This window comes from Haliotis rufescens, unplaced genomic scaffold (assembly GCF_023055435.1).
Source record: "Haliotis rufescens isolate VD_foot unplaced genomic scaffold, xgHalRufe1.0.p SCAF_15, whole genome shotgun sequence".
NCBI classification, from domain to species: domain Eukaryota; kingdom Metazoa; phylum Mollusca; class Gastropoda; order Lepetellida; family Haliotidae; genus Haliotis; species Haliotis rufescens.
In genome coordinates, this window is record NW_025963835.1 from 25,281,695 (window position 1) to 25,299,979 (window position 18,285).

Here is an 18,285-nt window from a genome sequence, read left to right on the forward strand (position 1 = left end):
AGTGTATTTTGTAAATAATCAGGTGTCGTTGATTGAGTTCTTTGGCTCTCGCTAATAGCCTTATGAGTAACGACTTTTAGATAAACTTGCTTAACAGAAGACGCGCGGTTAAAGAGGTAGCCGGTCCTAGACGTAACGTTAATATACTGAGGAGCAAAAGAAACTATGCCTCTTTGTTGATTCTATCCTTTGTTTGATTTTCTGTTAAAAATAACTTAAGTTAGCGATATGATATTCAGAAATGCGCATGCTTAGAATTAATGCATGAGCTTAATATGTGCATTGCAGAATGCAGGTCAGTAAACTGACAACTCGTTACAGATAATCTAAGTTGAGGTGAGGTGAAATTGGGTTTAACGTCGCGTCCAAGATTATTGCACTTATATAGCGACGTGCATGCACGTGTGTGTGTGGCTGCTTGTACTAGTCCGGACTGATGCCGATTTATAGTGCTAGCTCACTGAGATACCATGCCGCAGTTTAACATGAATACCCCACTCAGACACAGTATACTGACTCCGAGCCGACCAGTTTTAGCCCATAATGCCGAGCGCCAGACAGGGTAACAACAAGTACCATCTTTTAACGTCTTTTGGTATGACGCGGCCGGACCTTCCGCTCTCCGGGAGGACGCTCTACCACTAGACCACGGAGGCGGTCTAATCTAAGTTGAAACAATCGTGACGTCGTGGTTGTTTTACAATGTCAGATCTAATTGTTTATGTATTTTCTCTAATAGAATGGAAAGTATTAATGTTGTTTTTGTTTGTATTTCGTGATGTCTTTCGACTCTGCATAGAGTGTGTTTCAGGAAGGGCAGCAAATTGTGGATCGGTTTAAGCAAGGCTTTGGGGCTAAAGCTGTGTCTTATTATTGAGATCCCGAGGGGATTCCTGGTTAGAATATGGCGACTTAATGGACCAGGTGGTCAGGTTCGATCATGGCGTGTCATCGTACCCCGACACTGTAGATCGTGTTCACAATATCAATCCCTGGATTGTCTGGTCCAGATTCGTTGCCATATAGCTGGAATATCGCTGTATATGGAAAATCGCGCGCACGCATTAAAAATACCAAAATTATGATATTATACCATGTCACTGCTGGTATCTGTTTTTCATTGACGGTCACGCATCCAAATATCTTACACAAAAACAGACACTGTCCAGTCGCTTTTCGTCGCCTTGTTTTATTGCTAAGCTCAGGTTAAAGCCACACTAACTCACTCAATGGAATGAACATGTTGCAGTGTCCAAGTCATCATGAGGCCACATTAGGTATTAATTTGACAGCACGTCCCGACGATCCATCTTTGTTATGCTTTTCATTTTGGAATGACCCTGTGACGTACTACGAGTGTTCTTAGAGTCACTTGACGAAGACCGCAACGTCCTTAACGGCATCCGGCAAAACATCTGCAGGAATATATCCCTGAACTTCTTCCCGACGGCACAATAGAGGACGAAGTTTGAGGCGGAGTTTACGATCACCATGGTGTCCGCGAGGGCGATGAAATTGTTGCAGAAAACGGAACATTCGCTGAAGTGGTTGAGGCCGCGAATCATTATGAGGGACGTGACGGAAAACAACTCGCAGAAGAAGAACAAAGTGGTCACAGCCAACACCATGGCAGTGAGACGCTGTCCTTTCTGCGCCCTTGCACCAACTCGGCTGACCTCGAAGCTCTTGCTCTTCTTTAGAGCCTTTAGAAGCAAGACATTGAGGACAACAAGGATTGAGACTGGGACAAAAAACTCAAGTGTGAAATTTATCCATACCATAAACACTTCGTTATAGAAAAACCCATTGCCAAAGTCGGTTCTGTTGAAGATGAGTTTTGTGGAATTGGTATCGGCCTGGTATTGTTCATAAGACGTGTAAGCCAGATACTTGGGTGTGTGATACACGACGCTCCATACCAAGATGACCGCACTAGCTTTCCATGAAGCCGACCTGCTGCACAACCGCGACGCCAGGAACGGCTTGACGACGGCGATGTAGCGTTCTACAGTGATGAGGACGGTCATGTACGTTGTCCCTGTCTGGGCGATGTACGGGACGTGGAAAAAGATGACGTAACCTGGTGTCAGCCAGTCGATGTACGAGGCCGAGATTACCTTGCCGCTAGCCAGAGTGGCGAGTGTCTCCAAGACCAACTCCGACCCTAGCAACAGGGAGTCGCACACGGCCAGCAGGATCAGCAACAGTGGAGCAGACGACTTTTGTTTGTATCGAGACAGGACTACAATTGACATTGCATTTGCTACAAGTCCAAATAAGGCAATCGTCGTTCCGCCAATGCCGTATATCGCAACTCTGCCCGTCCAGATTTCATCTCGTATTGCTGTATTGCCCAAATCTGTGTCATTCTCTTCTGTTTGGGACGAGATGTCAAGGATACGCCCTGTCACGTTTCTGAGCATGTCCGATAAAAACGTGCTCCAGTTCTCTTCGTCTTTAACGTCGGACCAGAAGCAAGTCGTATACGATGATGCTGTTGCCGCGTTGAAGAGGCCCTGGCGTCACGCGACTGCGCTGGCGCAATGTTCTGATGATCCGCCTGACACTATGACGTCACTTCCTGAATCTGCAACACAGTGAGGCCAATAAGTATACATGTTTATCTTCAGAATGACCCTAGGTCTGTGTGTCCATGTGCTTACACCAAAATACCCCTAAAAAGACCGTCATAAATGAAAGCGTCAAAATCCTTTCCATATTCATAACAAATCTCTGCTAAAATCAGAATCTATTGCAGGATCCCGACTGTATCATGAGCATGTGTTTATGAATCACTATCAAAAGTGATGACACCAGGTGTTCGCGAAAAGATGAGCGTATCCCGCCCCTGCAAACGCAAAGGTGAGGTAGCCTTGCGGTAAAAGCGTTCACTCTAGTACAATGTTCGAGCCCATATCTCGTGCCCCACTTGGTATGACGCGGACGGGGATCGAACAACTGATCTTCCGCTCTCCAGGCAAACACTCTATCCACAAGACCACGCAGACGGTGCAGTTAAGTGAGAGTGAGATTTTAGCATTTTTCCAGTCATATCATGACGTCATGACGGTCTGAAAATATTAATGGACACCACACCTGTCCACGAGGAGAGGGTTGAGGGGCAGAACAATTTTCAGACATACGGAGAATATCAAAATGTCAAACGGAGGCCCCTGAAAGTTAAAAGTAGCATTTAGTTAAATGTACTGAAGCGCAAATGAAACATCACCCCATGTAACATTGCATGAAAAGTTGTCATTTAAATATCTGGGTATTTTTTTGTCAAAGTTTCTTAAATTTAACATTACCTTGTCCGGAAAAATGAAATTTGATGATAAAAAAACGAAGCAGATGACAATAAAACCGATCGCCAAAACGCATCACGGCAACGGCCATGGTAACCCGATGCACGTGAGTTCTGTGCAAATTGAAATGCACATGGGTTCCCCCATTTCTTGCCTTATAAAAATCCACCCAGATCGGATAACATTCATTCGTTGTTGAATTACTACCACATGCCAAGATTGACAAGAAATCAGCGACACCAAGCTCTTGGACGATTGCAAGCTGGAAAAACCGCCCGGCGAGTAGCCAATGCATTTCAAGTCCACGTAAGGACAATATACAGGCTCCAGCAACGGTACCAGACCACCAACACTACAGATGACCGACCACGTAGTGGAAGACCAAGGGTCACCACCCATCTTCCCGAGGCAAGAGAGTTAACTGACTATAAAAGTCCAGTTTCCAACCTTGCCGAACTAGGCTGGTATTATGGAGTTACATTTTGGCTGGACTAACGAGTCTCTGCATAGTCCAATCAAAATCGCGCAACGAAATCGAAATCCGGTTCGTAAACTTTCGTGCAGATTTCGGCCGATTGCAAGATTTTGCAAAGCATATGCACCGCCAACCCGTTGCCAACAGATATTTTCCAAATCTTTTCATGTTTTTAATCAAGGTGCTCACGTGATTTGATGCACTTCGCGATGTAAGACCCGTTTCATCAAATTATAGATCTTGATTATCGATCAGATCGTGCTGGACTCGGCGCCGCCATTTTGTTTGAAGCAAATGCAAGTGACATGAGAGGTGGAATCTGATTGGTCAATAGGAGGGACATGGAAGGGACATAACTCGTAATAGCCACTGGTGGCGCTACGATAGAGCCCGGAAATTCCAGCCTAGTCCGGCAAGGGTGAAAACTGGACTTTTACGGTCGCGAAGATGACCATATTGCTGCGTGTTTACAAATGCGGTTCAAGAATAAAGAACAGGTGAAAGTGACAAGCTGTCGTACCGAAATAGTCATTTTTTCCTGGTCACAAAACAAGATTTAAAGATTATACTGTACGATAAGATAAGCGGGTTTGTCGGACTTTGATTCACCCTTCAACATCGCAATAGGAAGCGAGCCACTGTCCATGTCTGCAATTCCAAGAGAGGACCCACTTCAAAATATTGGCTCCCACAAGCGAGTAAAAGCCTTATCGCTAAATAAACATGGTCGCGGAAGGATATGAGATTTTGTGCTGATGAAGCGGTAAATAACTGTAACGTGACTGTAATGAGGTCTAATATCTGTAATTGATTTGGTCGGTGTTGGTTGGTTAGTTTGTTGTTTTACGCCGCACTCAGAAATATTCCAGCTATAGGACGGCGGTCTGTAAATAATCGAGTCTGGACCAGACAATCCAGTGATTGATATCATGAGCATCGATCCACGCAATTGGGATCGATGACATGTCATTGTACATAAGGGTTCACAACAGCAATCGTTGTCGTAATTCCCAACGTTTCGCGTGAATTTAATCAACTGGACCCGAACGCACCAAAATGTGACTTAACTGTACATGGAACTTGGCTGAGCTGCCCACAGAGGTTGACCCACAGAACCAGAGCCTCATTCCAACGTCCAATAAAAGGCTACATCGTAACTTAAGATAGTCAACGCGTTAGATCACTGTGTGGAACGGTGCCAAAAACGAACATAGGATTCGAACTCACGAACATAGGTTTGCAGTATGCCTAAGGGACACTCTGCACAGCGAATTGGGTCACCCGTGTCGCTTTTGACTTTTTAAACAGTGAGTGAGTATGGTTTTACACCGCTTTTTGCAATATTCAAGCCGGGACATCAGAAATGGTCCTCTCACATTGTACCCATGTGGGGAATCGAACCCGGGTCTTTCGCGTGACAAGCGAATGCTCTAACCCACGAGGCTACCCCGCCGCTCTGATGTTTCCATAAATTGATGAAATATGTTTAAGATTTCCACGAAGGTCTCTCTGTAAGGCAAGATGATGAAACGGTACCTACCGCAGCTCTGCTGTATCCGTCGTGGCACGTGGTGTCTCCCTGGAATATTTGATGGTGGACAGAGATCGCGCTCAGATCATATCACCAGAACGACTTCACGAATACCGCAGACTCTGATTTACAGTGGCATTGACACCCATCATATTGTAATCGAGGCCACTTATCCGTCGTGTCAGCCAATCAAATGGTCATATGTCCCGCGAGAATAGCCTGTCGGTGATGTTTGCTCAAGTTCTTAAATTGATGTCGTCTGCCGAGCAAATGGAAGAGAGCAACCGATTGGATCCGGCACGTGCAGCGCGCGTGAAATAGTGCTCTGTGTTTGTCTTGGCCTGTTATAGTTCCAACGATGACAGTCAGTGTATTTTGTAAAAGTCAGGTGTCGTTGATTGAGTTCTCGGGCTCTCGCTAATAGCCTTATGAGTAACGGCTTAGATAAACTTGCTTAACAGAAGACGCGTGGTTAAAGAGGTAGCCGGTCTCAGACAATCGTATCACGTTACTATACTGAGGAGCAAAAGAAACTATATCACTCAGTTGATGTTATCATGATGGATTTTCAATTGAAAATATCTTAAGATAGTGATATTTTATGAATAACGAATTGTAATGGCGCTTAGTCAGCATTCAAAGAATCTCTACATGGTTGTATTTAATCAAATATTATTTTTATTTAAAACCTTTTAACATAAAAAACATTTTTTCACATAATACACATTTGCTGATATTTGGTATCTTAGACATCTTATCTTTGAAAATCAATTTGCACAAATTTACAAAATTTCAAACATGGTAGTGTTCATGTGGTTGCGAATTCAATTCTTACCCTAGTCTTCACTGAACCAATTGTTTTGTGCACAAAATTTCCTAGCCACAGATTTCTTTACACAAACTGTTGCAGGAGAGAGTGATGCTTAAATCATCTTCGCCAGGCAAGGGAGTTAACTGACCAAATGCGTACAGTTTCCACTGAACTTTTATAGTCAGTTAACTCCCATGCATAAACAGACATAAACGTAACAACAGTTCTTTCAATTTTCAGTTACATAAGAAACAAACACTCAGCAATATTCCAGCTATATGACGATGGTCTGTAAATAATCGACTTTGGACCAGACAATCCAGTGATTGACATCGTGAGCATCGATCTACGCAATTGGGATGCGATGACATGTATCAACCAAGTCAGCGAGCCTGACCACCCGGTGCCGGACAAGCATAGTCGCCTTTTACAAGCATGGGTTGCTGAAGACCTATTCTAACCCGGATCTTCATGGGATCATAGAACCAGTGAAGTGAATCGAAATCAGTCTTCTCTTTGTTAAGTGCACGTTTCAGTGAGTGAGTGAGTGAGTTGGGTTTAACGCCGCTTTTAACAGTATTCCAGTTATATCACGGCGTGTCATCTTAATGTTGGATGAAAGCCCGAAGTGGTACAGGTCTCAGATGTTTACCACTTCGGTGAAACCCATGAGCACGGGTATGGTGCTGACAAACCTAGAAACATAATCGGGGCAAACCGGGATTCGAACCCACAATCATAGGTTTCTGGCGTTCCCAAAGGACGCAACTCTGAACAGCGAATCGCGGCGCCTTAGACGACTGGGCCACCCATTCCCCCAGTGCACGTTTCAACCACTGTGTAGTGGAAAAGAGTGTTTTATGCCACTTTGAAGAGTGTTTAAGTTATAGGCCAGCTGTTGTAATTTCAAAACCTAACAAAGACAAATCAATCTAACCATCAACTGACATTGTCGTATGGAACCAAAGTTGATGGTGCTCCTGTCAGCTCGTCATCTGCAGCCGTCAATCAGTCCTTACACACTGACAACACGCTGTAGGAAGATAGCATCACTTGAAGTTCATAATGGCTGTTATCACATTAGGCATGCCACACAACTCACTACAGTAATTGTACACCATGGACTCCCTACAGACATCTTGATGACTTCATGTGTTTCAAGCTATCAGGCCAATCTCGAGGCGTTTATGATATTTGGTGTGTGTATTTTTATTGTCACCCCCAGTACGCTCGGAAAGGAAGCAATGCTCGGGCTTTGTGAGGAGTAAACGTAATTGCCAAGTAGGTGAGTGAGTTGGATTTTACGCTGCTTTTAGCAATATTCCAGCAATAACACGGAGGCGGACAGCAGAAATGGGCTTCACACATTGTACCCATGTGGAGAATCGAACGCGGGCCTTCAGCGTGACGAGCGAACGCTTGAATCCACTAGCAGAGACCATATACCGGTATACGGTCTCTGCTACTAGGCTACCCCACTGCTGTTGACTAAAGCCAATCTTCAGCTACTGTATGTAGCCCAGCAGATGGCTGAAGAATCATTCACATTGTGATACAAGTAGAGAAATTGGCGTGCATCCTTCTCTGTGACTGCTTATTTGAAAAAGCTCGATAGCCACCTGAAAATTCAAGATGGCCGCCACTTTTGTCAAGATGACCACCATTTCAGTACCGTTTCGACTAAAATACTGACAGACTGATCGAGTAACTTCCGATCCCACTGACTACATGTGGCTTCCGTCAGATGGACGAAAAGCACCCATGGCAACATCAGATAAAAGTAATCGTGTCCTTGTTTTGCACGCCGGAACCTGTGATCTGGGGCTTAATGATGGATGTGAGCTAATTTTCGAGACGAAAAAGTAGACTGGTGATGTCATGAGGAATTGAATGGTGATGTGTTCATAGACCGGTTAAAACATCAGCAACTGCCCAATCTAAACAACTCTGGTGTCGTTGTCATGGATATCGCCAGTTATCATAACGTCCGGAAAACAGATACTGTCGCGCCAACCATGAGTAGTCTGAAGGCGACCATGGAGAAATATCGGACATCTTGTATTGTCGACTTCAGCCCATCTGAAACGAAAGTTCAACTTATGGAGGAAATTCGCCTGAATAAGAAACCTGTCAGGTCCCACACGGTCACGTTGTCTTACGCACGCAAGACAGTAGACAGTGTCGGTCAAATCATCTGTAGAACAACAAATACTTGACTAAAAAATACGAACATTCAAATACTCATCCCGTTTCATAGCTTTTAAGTATTCATATCATTTTTCCAAGCAAATATAACGCAGTACATTAAACTACGGTTATAACGAACTCAAAGGGATCACTAATTTTAGTTCGTAATAACCGTAGTTCGTTATAAGCATATATATATCATGTATACAACAAATGGCTGGGACTAAAAAATAAGTTCGTTATATCGGTCAGTTATAAGCGTGTTCGTTATAAACGTAGTTTACTGTACATATCTTAACTGCTACGCCCGTCGAGGTATATCTCAATAAAGTACAATAAATGCAATATTTTGAGACCGCCCCAACTCAGGTGACATTTTTGATAACATAAAAAAACCATCCAACAAATAGTCTCCGTCTCTCTGCATGCGTGCGTGCGTGCGTGCGTGCGTGCGTGCGTGAGCCCGGATGAATGCTGGTCATATAGGGCAAGCCAACTGAGATACCATGCTGCAGTTTAACATGTATACCCACAGTCTTTTCTGAAACAGTTCTCGAACAAACCAGTCCTTGTTCTAACCCCTTATTGCAGAGCGCCAGACAGGGTTACAATAAGAACCATCTCTAATTCTTTTGGTATGATGCGGCCAGATCGATCCACCGACCTTCCTCTCCCCGGGCAGATGCTCTATCCAATAGACCAGAGGCAGTCAACACCCCCAAGACCCTTCAACTGTAAATTAATGTTAGACCTTTTGTCGGCACCATGTCTGAACTCTAGGGTGTCACCAAAATGGTAAACCATCTGCATCAACTTCAAGCTTTCTTCCCAGCTGACACACTATGACAGTGACAACGGACAGTGCTATAGTTAGTGAGTTGGGTTTAACCCCGCTTTTAACAGTATTCCAGTCACATCGCAGTGTGTCAGCTTAATGTGGGAGGAAAGCCCGAAGTAATGCAGGTCTCAGACATTTACCACTTCAGTGAAACCCCCGAGCACGGGTATGGTGCTGACAAACCTAGAAACATAATTGGGGCGAACCGGGATTCGAACCCACAACATAGGTTTCTGGCGCGCCCAAGGGACGCAACTCTGCACAGCGAATCGCGGCGCCTTAGACGAATGGGCCACCCGTGCCCCCCGACAGTGCTATAACCGAAATACTGTTAGAAGATGGGACGGCGGGGTAGCCTAGTGGTTAAAGCGTTCGCTCGTCACACTGAAGAACCGGGTTCAATTCCCCACATGGGTACAATATGTGAAGCCCATTTCTGGTGTCCCCCCGCCGTGATAATCCTGGAATATTGCTAAAAGCTGCGTAAAACCATACTCATTTACTCACTGTTAAAAGCTGCTTAAACTGACACAAGTGAGTGAGTGAGTATGGTTTTCTCCGCTTTTAGCAATATTCCAACAATATCGTGGAAGCTGACACCAGAAATGGGCTTCACAAATTGTGCCCATGTGGGGAATCGAACCCTGGTCTTCAGTGTGACGAGCGAACGCTTTAACCACTAGGCTACCTCACAGCCCCTAAACTCACACGACCAATCACAAGACAACTCATCATGGTAAATAACTTTTATTGTGGAAGACGGGGTGCTACATCATAAACTGCTCAATAACAAATATAACATCACCATTCGTGTAGACTGGTAAATAAAAATACATTGTAATAATAGATGTCCTGTGTAAGTAGAACACTAGTCACTACTGGTCACTACTGGTCACTACTGGTAACTGTGGCCTGCCACAAATATCACACCTCACCACCGTGGCCCAACAACATCGACTGGGAAGGCAACAATTGTTGAGGGACTGAATCAGTCTGAACGCGGGGACATAACGGGCGGTCTGTAAGTTGTTTGTTTGTTTGTTGTTTAACGCCGCACTCAGCAATATTCCAGCTATATGACGGCGGTCTGTAAATAATCGAGTCTGGACATGACAATCCAGTGATTGACATCATGAGTATTGATCCATGCAATTGGGACCGATGACATGCATCAACCAAGTCAGCGAGCCTGATCCCGTTAGTCACCTCTTACACAAGCAAAGTCGCCTTTTATGGCAAGCATGGGTTGCTGAAGACCTATTCTACCTCGGATATTCACAGGTCCGGTCTGTAAGTAATTGAGTATGCATAATAAATAAATAATAATAATAAAGTCCATTTAGGCGCTGTTAACCATCCACTAATTGGTTGCTCAAAGCGCATCTGAATACCACCTTAGCAGGCAAATCGGGGAATAAACATTATTTTGTTCCAAATTAGGACTTAAAAAAATCTTATTAACTGAAGGTCAAAGGTATTTTAACAGTGCATTCAATACAATAACGTAAAAGTAAGCTTAAAAGCCTCTTCCTTTTATTGGTCCTGTTATCAGTGAAATACAAAGCCATGACAGTATTTGACTAAGATAGATTTGGAATGTATTTAATTCAACTTTGGGATTGTTTCCTGACATTTGTTGCAGAGTTTGGGCTGAATACTTGGCCCTGAGATCTAAGTCCCTGTATCACGATACACTATATGAGCCATATCTCTGTTAGAGAGGCTGTGTACTTCGCCATTCTTGCAGTAACACCAGAAATGGGCTTTGGAACCCTCTCAGCATGAACAGTGAATGCTTTCACCACCAGGTGACCCCACTGCCCCTCACACCATGATACAAACTTGCCATAGAAAATCAGAGAGAATCAAATTATATTGTTTCTTCAAATACTGTCCACTTTAAGAGATGATTGTGACCATTGAATCCCCAGTTAGTTCTCTGTGACTCGCCTGGACACTTGATGTACCCTCCATGCCCATGTAATAGCAAATAAACATACTGTACTTGCTGCACTGTTACTTAACAAGACATTATATAGGGATTATTATACGAGCATGTGTCATACTGATTTTAGGAAACGAGCGTCAGAAGTCTTGTACTTCCTGAGCGTCATCGAAGGCAATACATGAATTCTTACACGATTTCATAAAATCGAATGACATACAGGCGAGTGTAATAATTTGTTTGTTACCCCTTTTTTCTTAATCTACTTGAGTTCCCTTTAGAAAACTGCATAGATCACGACCACTGTCTCTTAAAACCACAATTGTCGAATGACCTCAACAATCTTCAGGTATGATGTCGTTTCTATTGTGTTGTCTTCCGACAATAAGATTCAAATGACTTTGATGACGTCCAGGTGATGTTAGCAATACACTGGTGCGTGTGAAGTGATATTTGCACAGGTACACATACTATTTTTAATAACTTGTTAATTGTCACCCTATTGGTAATAAAATGCAATATCCACTATCAGTGCATACATGTAATAAAATATATTGCCATTCTCCCAAAATAAATAATGAAACACTGTGAATACATATGTCCTATTTCTCTGTATACTTCTGCAATTTTCCATTAATGCCCTAAAATGACATAAATAGTGTCAAGGCACTGTAGCTCACCCGATTAAAATGTAGTCAACAGCTGTCAACAAAGTCAGCATCGTCATAAAAGTTCAACTTCCAAAAAAGATCAACTTAATTCCCATAATGTTTTTAAATCTGCAAGAATGAGTGTGCCATTTTGGAACATTATTGCAAGGTACAACAGTTTCATTTACACAAGGTTCACTTTACACAAGGTTCAAGCCTGAGCCTTGGGCTGTCCATATTTTCTTTGGTGTTTCTCATCTCCTTCAGCTCTGAATTTTCATTCCAATTTCATCCACTATGTGATAGAAAAATGTACTCCTATTTCCGCACAAACAAAAAAAAAGGTCAGCTGGATCTTTCTTCAGCTATTTTTATTTTTAAAAATATTTCAAAGCAGAGTGACTTGATCTGCAGAATATATTATATTAAAGAGTGAGTGAGTGAGTTGGGTTTAACACCACTTTTAACAGTATCAGAGTTATATCACGGCATGTCAGCTTAATGAGGGAGGAAAGCCCGAAAGGATGCAGTAATTTAAAGACTCTACCAAGTGTAAATATTGTACACAATTTGTGAAAAACATTTCTTTTTTAGCTTATATTTATTTGTTTTAGCCCACACACAACTTGGTTGGAGATGTTTTTGTTTGTTTGTTTTGTTTGTTTGTTGCTTAACGCCGCACTCAGCAATATTCCAGCTATATGACGGAGGTCTGTAACCAGACAATCCAGTGATTGATAACATGAGCATCGATCCACACAACTGGGATGCGATGACATGCATAAACCAAGTCAGTGAGCCTGACCACCCGATCCCGTTACGTTGGAGATGAGAAACATAAAAAACATGGATGGCCCAATTAACCTTCCACAGATGTTCCTATTGTTTCACAAAGTACACAGCAAATCCTAATAACTTCAACAAACTATGACATCATAAGGAGACACATACATGCCAAAGTTCAGATTCCTCAAACTGGCAATTTCTGAGATGTGACAGAGCCAAACATGTTTTGTTAGAGAATATACGATCATGGTCCAATTTGTTAAGGTCAACAAAGGTCCAAATTTAAAACATTTTGAAAAACAAAACATAAGTTTTGTACCAAATTTCTTTTTGAACAAAATAGCATGGCTTTCCTGACCTTAAAAATTGGTGACATTTTGCTTTTTTATATGTTTAATTTTTAAAGGTCCATTGATCAATACCAGCCACACACTGTAGTTTTGACTTTGTTTATTATTTAATGCAGCACTCAGCAATATTCCAGCTACATGACGGAGGTCTGTAAAAAATCGAGTCTGGACCAGACAATCCAGTGATTGATAACATGAGCATCGATCCACACAATTCGGATACAATGACATGCATCAAACCAAGTCTGCGAGCCTGACCACCCGATCCCGTTAGTCACCTCTTATGACAAGCATAGTCACCTCTTACGACAAGCATGGGTTGCTGAAGACCTATTCTACCCCAGATCTTCACATAGTTTTTATTGGAAACAGATTACATCACAGCACAATTTTCATACAGTACAAATAAAATTATATTTCTTAAAATTGTCTTCATTGCATTTTCATAGTGTTTCTTATACAAAAAATTTGGAAAGTTCACCCACATACACCTGATATAACCCAAGCCTATAGTATATATTACAAACATACAATGAATTGGCACTACGGTATAAAAAATATTACTGGTAAATGCATGTGTAGTGACAAGCAGAAAACTGACAAACATTAAACATGCATATAAACATAAACATATTCAAATATTGTACCTAATTTGAACAATCTTTTTGAAAATGAACATATTGCAAGAATGACAATGAAAAAACATTTCATTCCGTTAAAAAATATTATTTGAATGTAAGGAATTGAGCAAAAGGTTGCATAGAACAGGTGTTTTATAAACGAATCAAAGGTGACATCAAAGAAATATGATGATATACAAAAATAAAATGGTTACAAACAAATTTTGGCATGCAAGATGTAAGTGTCACTGAAGAATATCATCATTGGCTTCTAAAAGACTGGTGGAATATATACAAGGCGCAGTTGGCGATTTATGTTTGGCAGTAAAGCATAGTTCGTCTCCTCATTGATCGGAAAATATGTGTATGGATGTCTTTTTTCAGTTACTCATACAGTTGTTATTCCCACTAGCAGGATTAGAAAACACACATCATGCAAGACTATTTTTTAAACTTGATTTACGAATCCGCTAACTCTAAAAAATCTAAATGTGAATAATTAAAAAAATTTAAAAGTGTTTTTTTTTTAAATTATGCTGACCAGAAATAATTAAAACGTTTAAAGAAATAATTAATTTGCTATCGCTATCAACATAAATTTTTATATAAAATACGAAATCAATTATGATGAATCTCGACTGATCAAGGGAGGTAACTCTAAACTTGTTTCTTTCCCCATTCCTCCTGGCCCCATTTTTTACCATTAAAAAAAATAATTGAAAAAGTCATTTTTCCTTCAGCCAATGTGTTATAACAATAATACATCTCAATAAGGTCATAATAATCAAATATTAGATCTTCACTCCTGCCCACCATTCCATGGTCACCAAGTACCAACACACTATGTACGTTCTCTTATTCACTACGTGATAAACTCCACCAGATACATAGTCATACATGATTAATGTACACAGATGCCTTGAATAGGGTTTTAATTTTCTTAAACTTAGAAAATAAAAGTCCTCCAGCTTCACATATTATAAAAATTTGGATTAATCTAATAACTAATTAATTGTGACCAAACAATATTCTTGTATGGTACGGTGGTCTAAGTACAATATGGATAAGAAAAAGTACTGAAAGGATAACGAAGAACTCAAGTGTATAACCTATAGTATTGCATTGATGACTGATAGTGTGTCAATAAAATCAGAAGTACTGAACGAATGACTTGAGGACCGAACATTTGATATTCTGAGTTGACCTGGGATTTTATCACAAAAAATTAATTGTCCCAGAAAATTCTTGAAAAATATAAGTATGCTTCAGGCTGTTAAATAAAACAAGAACTTGTCTGCCACAAAAATTACATTGTTGCAAGGTGGTTTTCTTAAAAAATGATTCAGGCTCATAGCTTTAATGAACAAATATATCTGGTTTTGCAGCTGTGGCTTTAAGAATATCTAATCTGCAGACAAAATCACAGGCCCCAAACCAGGATATGAAATGGACAGTTCCTACTGGTGGTTTTGGGAGCATGTGCACCTGATGTGTCTCATGTACAGCATGTGCAAATACAAGAGGTGTAACAATACAGTGATACAACATTGTATCCCGATACAAGGACAACGATCCAATACATAGAAAATCTTACCCGAGTTGATATAAGTGGGAAAACTCCAAGGCTTTTTTCCACTTTTATCAACTAGTGTTGTCAATTTGATATCAAAAGACATGAGGGCGAGATTTTATTTATCATCCAACATCATTCTTCCAACCTTTTCAGTTTGTAGACTGTAATAAGCAGTGTCTTAGTGTAAAAAGGACTGCTAACAGCTTCAGTAGCAGAGCCATTAGTGATGTCATTTGATTCTGATGTCATGTAACCAATGACATCACAATGGTCTGCAAAGCAGATACATACAATATATTACATTGCAAGTTATATTGGTGTAAAACAAGTCAATAGTAACAGAAACTGTTCAACAATCAGCTTATGCAGATTCAATTCAGATTCTATTCTATGCAGATATTATTACCCTTTGGCTAGAAACAGCATAACATTCACAATACCCTCTAGCCATATGTCTCTGTCCTACAATATCCAATCTTCAATCTCTGAAAATCAAAAACAAGTGATTCAGGGTTGTGAAACACCTGCAAAAAGAACTGTATCAGGATTCGTATCATGTCGCACCAATAGTATCAGGTTACGTATTGTATCCTGACCCCACTGTATCGTGACACCCGACACCTGTATCCAGCTACAACTATAATGCAGTAACAGTGAATTATGTAAATAACAAACAATATCCCAACCAATGCATAAACAATATCTAGATCTTCTAACTTACAGCAAACTTTGAACATGGAACAAAACAACATTTGTTAGGCCAGACCACCTAATTATTTTCTCTCGATCAGTGAGCACAAACAGAGACCATATACCATATTGGTATATTATCTCTGGCACAAGGCAGAGATTTATTTTGTTTTACTCTTCTTAAAATTTTAAAAAGTTATGTTTTTCTGCTATGTTCGGGTAACTTGGGGATCAAACACTTAAAAATAAATAATTATATTGGCCTGTCCTTATGGTACATCAAAATTTTGCTACTCAAAATACAATATCTGGGATATTCAGCGTGATGGCATACCTCAGTAACCATGGTAACAGGGGAATATAATGTGAGGAAGGGAATACATGGAATGAATAGGAAGATAAATATGTGAAACAAAACAAAATAAATTTCATAATTTTTAACAAAAGACTTCACTGAATGTACTGTGGTGAACATGCTGAACACTATATGTTGTTTGTTGTTTTACGCCGCACTCAGCAATATTCCAGCTATATGACGGCAATCTGTAAATACTCGAATCTGGACCAGACTATCCAGTGATTGATATCACGAGTATCAATACTTCCAATTGGGATACAATGACATGTATCAACCAAGTCAGCGAGCCTGACCAGCCGTTACTGTTAGTGGCCTCTTAGGACAAGCATAGTCACCTCTTACGACAAGCATGGGTTGCTGAAGACCTATTCTACTCCGGATCTTCACAGGTCTGAACACTATATAGTATGTTGCCCAATATAGACATTTGATTAGATACCTTGACATCAACCTGACCTCATTCTGAAACACATATAGGTTTCACCTGAAACAACTAAAATTCAAACAACAATCTATTCTAACAACAGGAACTCTGTTACTGTGCAACTGACTGGCTCTGTAAGCTGCTTTGGGGGGGGGGATTCAAACCCCAATCAATCAATCTTTATTAAAGGTACTGATGAGGCCAAAGGCAGCATTAGAAATTGGCACGAGTCCTGTAGGTCCTTGCAAAACTGCCCAATGGTAAAGGTATCATAAGGACTAGTAGAAATGTGCCATTTTAAAAGGTTTTGCCATATGTTACCATTAAAAGGACTAGTGGACGAAAACTGTTAGTTTCTAACCCTGCCAAAGGCCTACAGTACATTGTCAGGGGCATCTTAGACTAGACTAGTGAACACTTTAACCACCAGGCTACCCTGCGTACAAATGGTCTTGGAAGATACATCTTACCACACAGCATCTGCACCAGAATCCTTCTTACAAGAAACCATGAGTCCATCTACACAGAACTAGAACGTAATCTTACATCTAATATTTTCCTGAATGTTCATTTGCCCTGATCGGTGTCTTTAATATCATTTGTTTGAGGTAACCATGGTAACAGTGACCTGTGTACTGCTAAGTTTGGACTAGAAGTATTTTGACATCAGTGCTCATTTAGGATGAATCTACAGTGGGACAGTGAGTAGAACAAGTTATGCACTAACATTATATGACTCAACTACTGTCAACAACAAACTACAAGTAATACATCACAGTTCTAACCAGTAAAACTAGTTTCAGAACAATAAAAATACCACACTACGACAAACAACATAATATTAAAACAGGTAAGGATCACCAACAACTGAAGCTAGGCCACCATACTAGGGCTATTACAACAGAGGAGTATGGCCTGAGATTAAACGTGTATTGTGTTTATCAAGGGTCTTTTTTCAAAAAGCCATCTTGGCACTTGTAACCTCCATCACTTAACATTAGCCCCATGCTAGGATGGTTGTGTGGGACAACATTAGCCCCATTCTACGATGGTTCTGTGGGACAACATTAGCCCCATGCTACGATGGTTCTGTGGGACAATACCAAGGCTCCATGCTACGATGGTTCTGTGGGACAATACCAAGGCTCCATATAAGTCACGAATCTGCATAAATCTGGCATTCAGATAAATTTGTTTTGTTTGTTGTTTGACGCCGCATTCAGCAATATTCCAGCAAAATGACGGCGGTCTGTAAATAATCGAGCCTGGACCAGACAGTCCAGTGATTGATATCATGAGCATCGATCCACGCAATTGGGATCGATGACGTGGATCAACCAAGTCAGCGAGCCTGACCACTCGATCCCGTTAGTCGCCTTTTACGACAAGCATAGTCACTAATGTTTCCTCTGTATGTTAGCCCTGCACAAGTTAGATACACACAGCCTCAGACATTTGTTTTTTTAAGACTAGTCCAGAGGACTCCTTATTTCACTGTACCCACTTGCACAAACCAATCCCCACCAGTAACAGATTTACAATAGCCTTAGCACAATGATTGGTTAGTGTAAGGGGATCCTTGTCCCCAGTTTGTAGCTAGTCCTGCTCAAACGAGACAAAAATGTTTAGCGTTTACATTTTCTGTCAGATTTATTCAGTTCCAATTTGCAGCAAAATCAAAGCATTGAGAACTGGTTCAGAATTATAGCCCTCAAATACTACTAGTCAATGAGGACTACCAT

The 18,285-nt window shown here is 41.1% G+C and overlaps 1 protein-coding gene across 1 annotated transcript; it reads right to left on the reverse strand.

Moving 5' to 3' along the window:
- Window positions 1–1,169: 1,169 nt before the first annotated feature.
- LOC124150978 (FMRFamide receptor-like) lies at window positions 1,170–5,559 on the reverse strand. The gene is made up of 2 exons (XM_046523191.2): window positions 5,321–5,559; window positions 1,170–2,587 (listed from the first exon to the last, which is right to left on the reverse strand). Exon 2 carries the CDS (start codon window positions 2,421–2,423, stop codon window positions 1,281–1,283), a length of 1,143 nt encoding a protein of 380 aa, XP_046379147.2. The 5' UTR covers window positions 2,424–2,587; window positions 5,321–5,559; the 3' UTR covers window positions 1,170–1,280.
- Between the last annotated feature and the right edge of the window lie 12,726 nt (window positions 5,560–18,285).